Source organism: Atractosteus spatula, chromosome 1 (assembly GCF_055471065.1).
Source record: "Atractosteus spatula isolate fAtrSpa1 chromosome 1, fAtrSpa1.hap1, whole genome shotgun sequence".
Classification (NCBI taxonomy): Eukaryota; Metazoa; Chordata; class Actinopteri; order Semionotiformes; family Lepisosteidae; genus Atractosteus; species Atractosteus spatula.
Genome location: NC_142706.1, coordinates 68823477 through 68839719, shown reverse-complemented (window position 1 = coordinate 68839719; position 16243 = coordinate 68823477). Strand labels below are relative to the sequence as shown.

At 36.7% G+C, this 16243-nt stretch overlaps 1 protein-coding gene across 1 annotated transcript in view; it reads right to left on the bottom strand.

The window, feature by feature from the left end:
- Positions 1 to 7955, bottom strand: part of fat4 (FAT atypical cadherin 4) — a 98409-nt gene extending 90454 nt beyond the window's left edge. Inside the window, exon 1 of the mRNA XM_088921256.1 lies at positions 2850 to 7955. Within this exon, the coding sequence (XP_088777382.1) occupies positions 2850 to 7955 (5106 nt within the window). The remainder of the gene's footprint in view (positions 1 to 2849) is intronic.
- Between the last annotated feature and the right edge of the window lie 8288 nt (positions 7956 to 16243).

Sequence of the window (16243 nt, the reverse complement as noted above, 5' to 3'; positions counted from 1 at the left end):
CTACTTAGAATGTGAATGATATTAAATCCTATGAACTGTCTTCATGGTGACACAGGGAGACACAGACAAGGTGTCAAGGAAAGTAAACAATTATAAGACACCTTTATCTGCTGTGGCCATCTGTGTTCCTCTCTATGAAGTCTAAGAATACCGCCAGGAATGTGGAAGCTCCCTTGTACCCAACACAGTCCAGCCCTGCACAAAAACAATTTTACTCCCACTTCCTTTAGTCATGTGCTGTTTTAAATCTGTCATTGAAGGAAGCTGGTAAGAAAAAACAATGAGGTCTAACAAATTTGAGATTTGGAAAAGCTAATTACCTAGAGTGCTAAAAGTATCACAGCACTGCCAACATTGTCTACGTTTCCAAAGACAGGTAAAACAAATTCCATTGAGGCCCCCACCAATGTCTTGTGTGAAGAAAGGGAAAAAATGTAAAAACTGAAACTCGGAGTATAATATTAACTCATCAAAAATGGCAGTCCTAGAGGATTTTAATCTATTTACATCTCAAGATACTCTAACCTCCTCAACCCTAAAAGATGAAAGAGGGAGACTTTTGGTACTTCAAAATATTTCACAAGCAATTTTTTTGTACAGGTTTCTTTGTTGTGCTTAACTCTTGGAAAAGATCACATACTTTGGAGACCAAGCAAATCATTATGTCCTTTTTTATCAACCAGTACAAAACATTACCATTACTTCTGGGTTTACAACAGAAAAATGACTTAATTGAAAAATACTTTTACCTATGTAAGTATTTTAGGCATTTTCATTGCCAGGGTCATTGATTCAGCTGTACTAGGTATTCTAAATATTGCTTCTACATTGATCAGGTATAACATTTTAATAATGGTGCACCATATTTATCTCAGTTTTTGAAGCAATAAACCTAGTTAATCCCTTATGTTGCTAAACATTTTATTTCTTCTCCTTGTGCAAGCAAACTATAGCCTAAGCTATTACGACTTGTAACACTAATTACTGTAATAATTGGACAAAAATGTATTTGCATAGAAATTTCAGCTCACATACATACACATTTTGCTTTTGGCGTTAATCCTTTTACATTTTTTAAACCCTTGTTATCCAGCAAAAGAAAAAAAAAACAAAGCCTTGGATCAAGACCCATATTAGTTGTTCCTGGCAGAATCTGTATTTGATAAAGTTACACAACTAAACTCAAACAAAATAAACACTGTATCCCGGGTGTTGCTTAATTTGTTTCTTATTACATTAGCATTCATTTCAGTTAAAATGTAAAAAAAGTGCCATACTACAATGAATAGACCGAAAATGTAAATTTAACTCAAAGCATAATTGTAGTCGTCATAAACAAGAAGACTACAATTATTCTGAATTTAAGTTGTTACTCCATGTTCTGCATAGCTTTGCAATGTTGAAGTATTTTTTTCTGTTTGCTAGAAAATTAGAAACATTTAAAGATCTATTCATATGTAAACAACATGTTTCGTTATTCTGTATTGTTGTGGATTTTAATAATGTTTGATTTTTTTGCAATTGTGCAATTTTTTAGTTCCCGTTTTGAATTTCAATTTCAGCTTTCCTAAGTTGAATTGTTAAAGTGACATGAAGCAAAAGCATCTAATTACATTCAAAGTCTCAAAAACCTAAAATGTGTCAGCTAGTTTTAAAGTGATAATGAAAAACACATTTTTCAAGGAAGCTACAGCAAAATTATTTTGGTTTCACTTAAAAAAGGAATTTATAAACTCATAACATCAAGCCTATAATAACATGAAATTTTAGCTTCCAGCTGAATTTCCAAAATGCATATATAGAGTCACATTTGTTTTTCATTTAAGGAGTGGCTGGTGTTCAGCCACCCAAACTAGGTTTAGAATTTCAGTGTTCTACTTCAGAGAACTCACTCTATCCCACAGGGAAAATTAAAAAGAAGCTTAAAAGGTGCATCATATAATGCACATTGAATGGATAGCTTACGTTTCAGCATTAAAATATTTTTTTAAAGAACGTATTCATGGAGTCTTAAAAGGTCACACCATTTTTATGGTCACTTATTCCCTGCAGAGCAAAGCCAGTGACACAAGAACTATGGGAGGACCACCCTGTTCCAGCAAGGATTCAAATAAAAATCCCCCATAATCTTGGTTTTCTCACTTTAAAGGATTCCGGTATCTGCCTTAAGTAACCAACACAAAATGTCTTCTGTTGGTAATAAAACTTCAGAATATGTTGGTTCACCGGAGAAGGGAAACACCATACTGATTATGCAGCAAGTCAAGACACATGTCAGAAATTAGCAGAACTACTGTAACTATTCCTTTTTATTCTTTAGGTATGTTATTCTACTATAGCCAAATGATATTTAAATGAATAACAGAGGGTAAAGCATAGAATATGTGGCATGTATCTCAAATTTTCCAGAAAATACAAAAACCTTAAACATTGTTTAAGGCAGTCTTTATTTGCAAACTGAAACAATAAAATTAAGACCGCCAAACAATCTTACTTCACCTTAACACAACTAGAAAAGGAAAAGAAAAGCAACCTAAAAAGAAAAGGAACTTAATTAACTTTGAAAATAAGGCACAATGTAGTATTTTTTTTCACTTAATGTTTTCTTAGAAACTACAGTAAGAAACTTCCAGCTGGGGCCCCTGATCTCAAACACTGCGTAAACAGAGTCATAAGATAATACCATAATAAAGTTAAAAAACATTTTTAAAAAAGAAGCATTTTCTACAACTTCATATTACCTTAAAGTAAATTCAACATCCTAAGGCTTTTTTTCAGTGACCTCTTTTTAAAAGCTGGTTCCCCCTCAACTCAATTTTAATGTTAATAAACCATGTCCAGATACTTACCTCAGCTCTCTGTGTCCTGGGTAAACTGGCATCTGCCTCCATGGCGTACACATCCACCAGGTAGAGGTCAGAGCCCTGCTCTCTGTCCAGTTCAGCAGCAGTTTGGATGACTCCAGTATGGCGCCCTATGGTGAATACCCGACCCACAGGCTTTCCGCCGCAGCGCACTGACACAATGTAAAATTCCACCTTGGTCTCAGAGCCTCTAGGACTTGAGGCATCCAGAGATATCACATCAGTACCAGGGGGCTGCCCTTCTTTTAGTATTGTTATGTATTTTGGCTGTGAAAACACTGGCCCATCGGAACCTTGGAGAATGATGGTGAGGTCTGTCTTAGCTGTTTTTCTTTCTGTCCCATGGTCAGTGGCTGACACGGTGAGGCTGTAAATAAGTTTAGATGGTACCAAAGGCGAAGCCACTCTGATGTCCCCACTGTAGCGGTCCATTATAAAAGTGTTGGAGTCCCCTTTCAACAATTCATATTCTACTTCTCCGTTTGCCCCTTCATCTGGATCAAAGGCCACAACTGTCGTTAGGATAGAGCCAATTACAATTGTGGATTCAGCGACAAGAGCATTTTGAGAAATAAAAGTTGGGACATTATCATTGAGATCTGTTACCCAAATAGTCACATTTTTTAACGCAAAGCGCCTGAATTCAACTGGGACAGCTTGATCGGTTGCTTTGACTGTTAGTTCAAAGAGATTGGAAAACTCTCTGTCTATGTCTTTGTTTGTATATATTGTCCCAGTAATGGGATCGATGGTAAAATGGTTTCCCCTGGGAGTCTGTTGAATGATAGAGTATTCCAGCTTTCCATTAATGTCCGCATCTGTGTCATGAGCTGTCACAGTCATTACTGAGGTAGCAACAGGCAAGTTTTCTGGAATGGATTTAAAAACGTCACCAGGAGTGAAACTTGGTGGATTATCATTGAAATCTCTTACATGTATAATTACTGGAATAGATGATGACCTTGGAGGTCTCCCATTGTCCTTAGCTGTGATGTTTAGTTTATATAGGGACTGCGTCTCAAAATCCAGCTTTTTTACAAGGAAAATGCTTCCAGTGTTGGGGCTGATACTGAATGTCCCATGATTGTTGGTTGCAGTAATGCTATAAGTTATTTCAGCGTTGTCTCCTGAATCAGAATCCGTGGCAGTCACAGATACCACTAACTCTCCTATTCTCATATTCTCCAGAACATCGACAGTCAAAACAGACTTGGGGAATGAAGGAGAGTTGTCATTTTCATCCAGGACATTAATGCTCAGCATACAAGATGAAGAAAGTGGCACATTTCCAGAATCCACTGCTAATATTTTCAGGGAGTAAGACGCTGTGGCTTCGTAATCCAGTTTACCTACTAGTGTAACTTGACCTGAGCTGCTGTCAATTGCAAACTTTTTTTCTTCATTCCCCTCCTTAATGTGATAGTGTATAAGCCCATTTTCACTTTCATCCACATCTGAGGCAGACACTCTCAGCACCTGTGTCATATTTTGGGCTGACTCAGAAATAGATGCTTGGTAAATGTCTTTGGTAAATTTGGGTGTGTTATCATTAATATCTCTGATATAAACCTGAACTTTAGCCTGGTCTTTCAGCGGCTTGGGCAATCCTTGATCTGAAGATATGACTGTAAAGCTGAACATTGCAGCACCTCTCTGCCTCATTAACAGTTCCCTGTCAAACTGCTGTGTGCTTGTTAGCTCCCCAGTTATAGTGTTTAACTCAAAATTTGGCTGAGGTATTTCAAAGACATACCTAACTTCACTGTTTGGCCCAAAATCTTTATCTTCAGCAAATACCTGGCCAACAAAAGACCCTCTCTTCTGCTCTTCTTCAAAGTAAAATACATAATTTGTACTGTTAAATAGTGGTCGATTGTCATTCACATCTTCCAAAATCACAGTTACATTAACTGTAGCACTTAGGGGTTCCACAGCCCTATCTGTTGCAACCACTACCAAGTGATATCTGTCTTGTACTTCTCTGTCTAATTCTGCTTTGATGTACAGCTGCCCATCAGGAAAAATGCCAAAGGCATCTCTAATATTTCCTCCAATTATGTCATAAAATATTTCCCCATTTAAACCTGAGTCTTTGTCAGTAGCTTCTACTTTAAAAAATCTACTGTTTACAGGCTCAGACTCAGAAATAGTGACTTCATATGAAAGCTGATCAAACACAGGTGCGTTATCATTGACATCATACACACTAACCGTTAAAATTAAGCTGGCCGTGCGCTGAGGAACCCCCATATCAGATGCCAAGACCTCTATTTGATATGTGCTTGTTGTTATTTCCAGGGGCCCAGTTAAAGTAATAAGTCCATGCTTTTCATTGATATGAAAAAAGCCTTTTGGGTTTTGTCTCAGGCTATATAGCACCATGCCATTTGTGCCTTCATCAGGATCCACTGCCTTGGCTTGAAATATATGATGCCCTGTTCCCCAGTTTTCAACTGCATTTATGTGTTCGACAGAGAGAGGGAAACGGGGTGCATTGTCATTTAAATCCTTTACTGTAATATTAACAAGAGCATCCCCTGTCACTTCTCCCCCTCTTGCAATTACTTTAAGCTGATAAAATGCTTGCTCTTCTCTATCTATCAGACTGGATGCAGTGATTTGACCCGTGGCACTGTTAATAGCAAAGAGGCCTCTTTGGTCTCCAGATGCGATTAAATAGGTAATGTTGGTGTTCAGGTCAAGTGTGGAAGCAGACACAGTGCCGATAATGGAGCCTATTTTGACATTTTCAAAAATAACAAAACTGTAGACACTCTGGCTAAAAGAAGGGGGGTTGTCTTGAGTATCTATAACAGTGATTGTGACAATCGCCTGAGTGTGAGAGCGAAGGTTCCCACCATCAGCTGCTGTCACCTGGAGCTGGTATGTTGTCTTTTCCTCCCTGTCTAGGGAAACCAGTGTAGAGATTACACCAGTATTACCATTTATGTGAAATTTAAAAGTGTCTCCTGCTGTGATAATATATCTCACTGTTCCATTGTTTCTCAAGTCAGGATCTGTAGCTGACACAGTGGTGACATAAGAGGCAGGTGGTTCATTTTCCTTAATGTTAGCAAAATATTGGACTGGGTAGAAAACAGGGCTATTATCATTTATATCTTTCAGTGTTATGTTTACTTTAGTTACTGAATGAAGTGGAGGACTGCCCGAGTCTATTGCCTGGATGAATAACAGGTATTTTTCTTTCTCTTCCCTGTCTAACTCTGTAGCTGTGCTTAATCTTCCAGAAACCGTATCCAGACGAAACAAATCCTGGATATGGGGTGGAGTTTCAGCATCAAACAAGAAGTGTATGGTTCCATTCGCTCCTAGATCCTCATCAGTAGCTGACAGCACTAATAGCTCAGTGCCTGCTGGAGAATGCTCTACTATAGAGACATGATAAGAACTCTGTGTAAAGGTAGGAACCTGATCATTAACATCAGTAATGTTCACTATCAATTTTGCATATGAAATCTTGGGCTGAACCCCTTGATCTTTGGCACTAATGTTCAGGACAACTGCAGATGCAATTTCCCTGTCTAGCAGAGCAGAACTGGTCACCAAACCACTATTTTCACTGATGGCAAACCAACCTAAACTGTTTCCAGACACTATCGAGTACCGCAGGTTGGCATTTTGCCCAGAGTCACCATCTGTTGCTGAAACCCCTTTAATGTAGCTGCCTTTTGGTATGTCTTCACTGATGTCAACTCTGTACAAACTCTCCTGGAAAATGGGGGGGTGATCGTTAATATCATTCACATAAATCACCAAGCTAGCAAAAGAGGACCTGGCCACAGGTCTGCCATTGTCAGATACAGAGACAGTGAGGTTATAGGAAGAAATGCGCTCCCTGTCCAAAACACTAGCTACTTTGATTAAGCTCAGATGTGGAACTAGGGAACTGTGAACCTCAAAGTGTCTTTGTTCGTTTCCACCTAAAATTGAAACTGAAATATTCCCATTGGCTGAAGGTGAATCTGCGTCTGAGACAGTTAATAAAGCAACTACTGTGCCAATCTGAGCATTTTCATCAACAGAAGCAAACTTGGAACTAGTAGGAAAATATCTGAATTTTACCACTGGATCATTATCATTAACATCCAGAAGTTTAATGGTTGCCTCTGACCTACCTGAAAGGGAAGGTACTCCATTGTCAACTGCATGAATTGTTAAGGAGTACTCCTTTTTGCTTTCATAATCCAGCGGTTCTTTTATTGTAATGGTGCCTGCTTTAGGGTCAATTTGGAAAGGTGTTCCCTCATCCAGAAAATATCTGATATCTCCGTTTGCCCCCTCGTCCAGGTCTTTAGCGGTTATTTGCAAAACACTTGAACCAATTGCAGCATTTTCAAAAACGCTCGTTTGATAATGATTTTCGTCAAAGGTGGGCGGGTTGTCATTAATATCTTGTATCGTTACATTTACTTGCAGGTAACCAAATCGTTTAGGTTCGCCTTTGTCCTCAACTTCAACCAAGAGTTGGTAAAAGGGTGTGGATTCCCTGTCTAAGCCTCCAGTTGAAACCAAATGCAAGAATGCCCCTTCTCCACTTGGATTGACTGTAATATCCAAACGAAATTTCCCTTTTTCATTACCATCAACTATTCTGTAGGTTGTATGATCTACTCCGTTACTTCCAATGTCGGCATCAGTAGCGGTGTCGAGTATCACCTGCCTGCCACTGCTGGCATCTTCCTTGAAAGATACAACAATCGACGGATCGGGAAACACTGGAGAGTTGTCGTTTATATCCAGTACAACAATCCTGACTTCGGTAGGATAAGTGGGTTGACTAGACAAGACCACTACATTAATTGCGTTGCTTCGTAACATTTCTCTGTCAATCACTGATGTGGTGTAAATGACACCCGTGGTACCGTTAATTGCAAACAGTTCGTGGTGTTCGCTAAATCGATAAGTGAAACTTGGTTTAGTTTGTATAGTACCCACATAGGTGCCAATGGGCTGCTCTTCCAGTACCTGAAACTCCTGACGAACTTGACTGGATGCGGCATCCCTCCAAAAAGTCCACAATATTAAAATAACCAAGCAAAGTCTGTTTAAACTCCTACCTGAAAACGCCATGGTTAAAATCCCAGTCCACCTTTCCAGGGCAGTGTCTTTGCTTATAATGCATCAACTTTGATTAAAATTACAAACAGTAAAGCTCAATATTCATATTGGCAGTGCAATAGACGTGTATGACGCTTTTCGGAGCAGGTAAAACTTGAATCGTTTTCTTCGTTATCTTCTTTAAAGTATTCCTTACGTTTTCTATTCTTTTCACGAAAGAAGAAAAAGTCCAACAGTGGATTCAGGCATTACCAGGTAGCATTGCAAAGAAGGTCCTTGCGTGTCAACTTTGAGAAAGTTCCATAACAATCCTCCATATATTTTTTTCTCATCATTTAGCTGATTTCATTTTTTCTGGAAGTTCCATTCTACACAGCAAACAGCATAACACAATAAAACTTGAAACTATAGCTTTTTTCCGCTAAACGCATAAATCTCTATACAAATCAGACTGTGAAAGGAGAATAATTGTTACTGCACACTTCAAACTGGATGAAGCGGCTCTCAAGTTTTCACTGTTCTTGGATCAATGAGTACGGTCTTTCAGTACTATAACGGAGCAAAAACTTCAGTCATTTAGGCATAGGTCCTCAGCAACTCACCCCAACAAAGCCCAAGTTTGAAACGTCCCACCTACCAGTCTATCTATTGGTCTGCTGCGTGCGTTCCTGCCCCTGAGAGTGCTTCGGAGGCCAAGCCTCCTCCAGTGGATTGTTGTTTGCCGTGTCAGTCGAAACAAGCGACAGGCACTTATGAGGTGAGTAAGGAGGAGATGGTTTTGGCTACAGGACCGTTAGGCTGTTACAATAATAACTCAAAGGGGATTAAGAGGCTTGTCTTGGAATGCTATATGGTCAAGTTTATTAACTGTTTCATAGTTACGAAAAGCTCCCAAATTAAATTACTAAAGTCATATAGGTAGTTTGATTTGCTTCAGCGTTTAGATTTCCGACTGTCAGTAGACGTTATGTAATGGATGTTGATGGAAAAAGAGTGAAAAAACTGTTCCATATACAGTACGAGTGCTTCTTTATTATGGAAATGTTGAGTGAGATACTTTAAGGTTGAGTTACCTGATTTTAGGTGTAGAGTTTTGAAAAAAGTACACCTACCGTCAATGATTACACTCCTAGTGTCAGAACGCATTTTTTAGGTATTTCTGAATCGTTTCTTAGCATAGTTTGTTCATTATCACTTCAGCAGTAGTAGTTATGATAATGAGTTCATTATAATCTGCAGAAGATCAAGTTAAAGAAAATATTGTTTAAAATATTTTTGTTATACTTACTTTAAATAATCTTAAAACTTAAACTAAAAATGGATAAATATCTATATAGAAATACAGATTGCACCGATGTAAATTGACGTTATATATCAGATGCAATACCAATTAGTTAAAAATATTAGGAATTTTGTTTAAAGTTTAGGATTTACTAGCTTATTTATGGGTATTGAGCGCCATCTAGTGTCCATTACATTAACGTTATAATGGTAAGAACTGGGTAACAGCACAGACATAAAGCGATGTTTCTGGCAAACAATAACAATAATAATAATAATAATAATAATAATTTAAATAACAAAATAAAAACAATACTACTGTATATAAAACAGTCTCATTAGAATAAAATAGTATTATTTGCAGGCAATCAAGAGAAAGAACATATTACAGCCTACTGTAAAATAAAACATTATTTTAATAGTATTCATACTATTTCAATTAATACTGAGAAAACTAATTTCAAAATAACAAATTAAAAAGTAAAATAAGCTATTTCGATATATGCCTGTACTAATAAGTATTATATTATAATACAACTTCTTTTAAAAATGCACTGCATTCCCGTTGACACACGTACTGTATACTAGTGCGGATATCATGAAAGATGAGGTTTTGTATCTAAAATTTGCATACTGAAGGTTGCTGTAGTGTCATATTTTCGTCTCCTTCTTACGTTAAAGCTTATGAATAATGTATACATACAAGTAACAACAACATACATAAGGTTCAGATAGTACATACTGTATGGACGAAAGAAAGCACATAAAACTGAAACTACATTTATTTGATTGTGACGGACCAGAATGTTTCTCTTTACAATGCATTTACAGTATATCTTTCAAGCAAGTGTGAAAGATCCTGTGGAGGGGTGTCTCAGAACAGATTATCTTCCTTCTCAGTTCTTCCATTATGCCAGCATTGTAACCTGATTATGTTAAGCGTGTGACAGTGTAAGATGTTCTTTAAATAAAAAAACAAACAGTAAAGTTAAATTGTCTTTGACAGGGAACAGAAAAGTGATGTTTAGTTTGCGTAATTTTTTGTCACCATGTCCATTGATATTCCTTAAAAACAATAAAATATGATTATGATAAGGGTTATCATTACAGATTTTGTGTTTTTAATAGAAATAATTTACCCAAACTCACTGTTTTTAAAGTTCTTTTATTCTGTTATTCGGTTATGAAAGTAATTAATTAAAATCTAATTTGTATGTCCATAAAACATTAATTTCATGTGTGTTTTTTACACAATGTTAAAGACTATTTTATGTTACCAAAAAGATAATTCTTGAAACATCTTGAAGTTATTTTTGTTCCTGAAAAATAATACAGTAAACGTTATTATTGCATTTGTTCAGTATGCAGTATTTTCCCTAATGTTTTCTGACTTCAGCACTTAGTTAATGCTGCTTGAGCCGCCTGATGGTAAAGCCTATAATAGCCTCCATATCCTTTCGAAACTGAATATGCAAGAGCCTAATAATGCTAGCTGGCCTGTTCAACAGCAGTTCACACCACAGGGCAATAACAGTAACAGTATACACCAGGGGGCACTCAATGCATTCTGAAGGTATGAAAAGGCCTACATACCTAATACAATTACATCGGTGTGTGCTGTTTTTGTCCAGAAATAATGTTGTTTAATACAACATCATATTCCCCAAAGTTCCATTTGACTGTTCATTCCCTTTCTCCTAGAATGAATGGCACTGAGCGTGTGTCAAACAGTGTCACAGTGTCTGGATTTTGTTCTGGATGAGCTTTTCATCGCTAATTAACTCAAGATGTAATTAATTATTTACTAACTGACATTTCTAAATTCAACTGAAACAGTAAGAGGTTACATTTACCTGCAAATATGCTTAAATAACTCAAAATCAATTTTGAAAAGTCACATAACATTATTTATGTCAGTTAAGAGCTCAATTTTTCAATCAGGAATTCAGACGGAATGCAAACTGTCTATTCAACATATCACCTGTACATTGTATGGTCATGTTGCTGGAGAATACTGTACATTGTGTCAGTCTCTGAACCTTTTTATTCCAATAGCTGGCTCCATGTAGACACAAGTGAATGTGACTCCATTATCAATGAAATGGAGTAAACATAGACTGGTCCCTCCACCACACTCACAAACAAGGACATGATACATTGGAGTGTCCTTTCACTTTCTTGATGTAACCTTTGTAAATGTATGACATACAGATAAGGATACAATGACAAGGATCTGTTATATTTCATAACATCTGTAGCTTGAATGCTGATCAATTCATAATGTCTGGAGCAAAAGCCAAAAAGAAAGCCAGGTGAATCACCCTCTCCTTTGTGGCAGTGTCAAAGACACCCCCTGAAATCAAGGTCAGTATGGAGAATCACTGGCCAAAACAAACTGAAACAAAAAAAACGCCAGCAGGTGCTATGATGTGGCATGTACTCAGAAAACTCAGAAAAACTACTCAGAAAACTAAGTACATCTGCATGCAGTGTCATGAGTCATTATGTCCCTAGTGCCTTGCCAACTTCCACATCAACACTAAAATCAAACTAATTCTTAAAAGTGGGAGGAATTCAAACTTGCCATGTAAGTCTCAGCTTCACGAACCTTTGTTTTATTTTAGATGACATTTTTGTTGTAAATATCTAAGACATTTTTCTTCCCAGAAAATTAAATCTGAAAAAAATCATCTTACAGTAGATATATACCAGTTGGAATGTTACCAGTGAAAATAAATGTCCTTATTTTACTTGACTTGCCCATATAAAACAAAAAGAGAATAATTCTGAATTTGCCATTGCAAGAAAGGAGGGCAGTTCAATTTGAACATTTTCAAAAACTTTTTCAAGTGTTTTTATAGATCCAGAAGTCTTAAATAAATATCTGAGTAATATCTTTATAATGCATAATGCATTGACATAATGCATGTCATAATGCATGATATGATTAAACACTTGGTGTTTAAATACATGGAAATTAAGGTTAATAACATAATGTGTTTTTACAGTAATGGAATGCATGTAACATCTCCAGCTTCATGTTTTTGACGATTGCATGTCATACTTTCCATTTGATGATGTCTTATGTTATTTACAGTATGAGGTTTTTGCCCAATTTGAATTTATTTTTATATCATCCCGGTTTCAGCTTTCATTCCTTATCTGTACTATTCTTACTATAATCAGTTCTCATTCCAGATGTATATATTTTCTTGAATGCCCACTGCTAGTAATTTGATACTTTATATTTTACGATGTAAATTGTATCTTACCGAAATTCTTCTAAAATCACAATATACCATTAATTCCATTAATTCCAATATATCATTAATCTCCTAATGTCCATTACTGCTGTTGTCTGTTGAAAGAGTTTGTTAAGAAAGACCTGTCTCTTCTACATTTAAAAATGATAACCCTCTAGTTTAGTTATAATTATTGTTTCTATAACCTTACATCACATGTATTTACAGACAGGCACAACATTAACCATTTTCCAATCGATAACAGTCATACTTCACTTATAACAGTCACACGCTTCATACCTGTTTTATGAGGGTCTGTCGGAAGAGTTTTGCTGACATCTTATGAATACCATACTGGACAGTATATTGTATGTAAAACAGCCAGTGCAATCAAGGAATTCATCAGGAGAAGAAGTGGAAAATATTAGATATAAGCATCAATTTTACATGTTGAAGAATTAAAGCCAGAATACCCCAAGAGCAATCATGAACTCAAAATGTCTGCTAACGTCATGCCCTTATTGCCTCAAAGAGACATGCAGCGAAACACTGACTTACTACTCTCTGAAATTTAAAGTGAATGGTTCTAAAACAAATGGTCACTTGAAATAATTGGGGTTGAACAACAGTTATTATTTAGGGCAACTGCCTTATAGTCTATGATTTACTTACTCTTCTGATGTACTGTATTTCTACTGTGCTTCAAGGAAGATATATTTAACTGTTGCTGTTCATCAGCTTCTAATTCAATATTTATTGTACCCCATTCTATGAATCTTTCACTGTCTCGTTCCTGCACAGTCAGATTTCTAAACTGCAAATCTCTGTTTTTTAATCTGACCTTGTAGTTTCAATATATATATGTAACAATTCATACTGTATATGTCTTACATATTCTTTAAAGCATACAGTATTATGATCACAGATGTCAAATGCTTTTCTTAAATCTGCTTTCCTTACTATACCATATCAGGGGCAGGTGGACTTATGGAGGGACTGCAGTAGCAGCAAACTTGCCAATAGAGGTCACCAAAAGGCCTCTAATAATTGTGGATAGTTTCACTAGGTGTGTTAATTATTATATTATTGGTTAAGAGTTGAGTGTCACGTTAGAATAATTTGTGATGTATTAGTGTATACAGAGTGCATTTCTGATGTTAGTGGTATTTGGGAAGTAATCATGGTGCGAGTGTCACCAGGATAATACATTTGCTGTTAATTAGTTTTTTTTCTTGATATACAGCATTTACATTTTATTTTCCAGTCTTCTGTTAAACACTATTTCAGTAACAACATAAGGTTGGTGTCAAATCAGAGGAGGCCATTTGTCTAAGTTTTTGGTAGATAGTAGTTCATTTATCCACAGATCGCATCCAGCCTTTTCCTGAATGGAATCTCCTGCTTTTCTCTGAAGCTAAAACATTTCTAACTATAATTAAATAATGGAGCGCTTGTTTGGGATGAAAACTAGAGTCACCTCTCAATAATTGAGTAATATGTTCTTCAACTTTTAAACTTTTAAAATGATTTATGAATACAGTGAAAGTTTCTTATTAGATCTGGAAAAACAGCCATTCAATATCCTCCCACCCCTTCAAAGGGTATAAGTGTTATCTTTTCCATTGTGACTAAAGTATGTAATTTAAGGCAGGTTTAATTTTACAATTAAACAATGGAAAGCAAAGTAAAGCAAATGCCAGACCAGTTAAAAAGACACACAAGCACATTTAAAAAGAAAATATTTCAATTTAGTTTAAATAAATCTAGTATTTAAGCTTGTCTAATGATGATGGGGGAGGTGTTTGAAATGTAGAGCATCACAACTAAAGACTGTCCAGATGACTAAAATAGTACCTTAGTCCAAACAAGATGCCATTTGAAGGTCTTTTTAGTGCAACTGTGATCGTCGCAGTTCTGCGCGGGTCGTGCCCCCCGCCGCCCGTTCCATCCCGCACACCTGGGGCATGAACCCAGGTCTCCGGCGTAACACAACAGGGAACCAACCGCGTAAGCTAAAGGAGACCTCCCCCAGCCCAGGCAGCTGAGGTCCCTGCTACGCGCAGTGAGGGCGCTGACGTCACCGCACTAGCTCCGCTACACAACACTCTTTATAAGAAGGAAAAATACCCAAAAAATAATAGTCCTAACAAAAAGTATTATGGCTTGTGGTCAAAATATCTGGGAGAAAAACAAAACATCATGGTTATCATTTCTGGGTTATACAGCCAGTTAATGAAAGGGTGTAGGAGGAATGTAAAGTTGATGCTGAGCTAATGTTTTTGCTTTTTTTTCTCTATTTTTTAGCACTTTGACCCCAATGACTGGAAAGAGAACTACAGTTAAAGTGCTAGTAATGTACAGTAGCAAAAATGTCAAGGCAAAAATGTCTCTTTTAGGACCGTATTATAAAGACCTCTTTGAGCACTGTCACTGAGTGTTCCACTTCTCTGGAACACAAACACAATGTTATAGCATGCATGTATTGTGTGTGTTATTAATGTATTGTGATATAGGTTATTGAAGCTTCCTTATTTTGATAAAAAATGCACAGGCAACCAACTGAAAGAACTCTTCACTGAAGTGATGTAATCAAATAGCTTAGTATGGGTTGGATATCTGGGAGGGGCGTTCCACACAAGTCTTTTGAGAATGTTGTCAGTAAAGTCAGCATAAAAAAGATTTATCATTGTCAAGTCTAAAGCTTATTGCTTTTAAATGACAAAGCCCAGCATCTCTGAATTTATTTTCAACCAACTGGTGACTGGTGGTTTGTACAGTATGTTGTTGAACACTCAAGCAATGAGGACAGATATTGCAATGTAAGAATGGGTTATAAATGGCACATTGATCTGAAAGCCAAGTTTAAATTTTCTAATGGCATTACCATGTGGTAGCATGTACACACTGATTTGCAAATGATCCCAAGACAAAACAATGAGGCACACCAAAATGAATAACTTTCAGTGCAAAATTCTACTGGAACAAAATAAATCCATTTAGAAAGATCAGGGGAAAGCCAGTCAAAAATCTTCTTGGTGAGGACAGTATGCACCCAATGGAAGCGTGTCTGTAATATAACCGTGATGAAAGTCACACTGAATTTCTCTTGCAGGTCATATATACTGTATAGTAAGGAGATGCTTAAAACTTTGGTTGGTAAAAACCTTGACAACAGGCAGAGAATGGTTGATATATTCCTCAGCTCTTCGATAGGAGGTTGTGTTTCTTCAGAAGGGGACTTCCTAGTTTGTGTGCAACAAAATATAAATGTTGATAATGTACTGAGCCTACCCATGTTTACACACAAGGATAAGATGGTCACACTATCTGAAATCACACTTAAAGGCTGCAGTGGGACAGTTTCAACATGTGACTTTCAAAAGCAAGATGGAAAAAACATGTATGGAATAAACCTATCACTTGATCCGCAACAAATATAATAATCAAATTCTTTAGAAAATCTGGTTTCTGTGTCACTGTCCCAGTTCACAAAACAACTAAATCATACATTGGTGTCCCCAGCAGCAGTAATGAGAATGCTGAGCTGCAAATTAACAAAGCCTGGAGCAGCAAGCTTAAATTTTTGTCTCAGTATTGGTAAGGGGCTAATTTGTCTTACTATATCCCTGTTTTCATTGCTGGAAGCCAGTCATTTTAGAAAAGACCAAAATCACTTTGTACCCACATAATTTGAATGTTAAGAAAAACAGTATAATTAGCTTCTTTGCAAAAACAGTTTTAATTGTAGCTACAAAAGGATACAATTAAAAAGCAGCA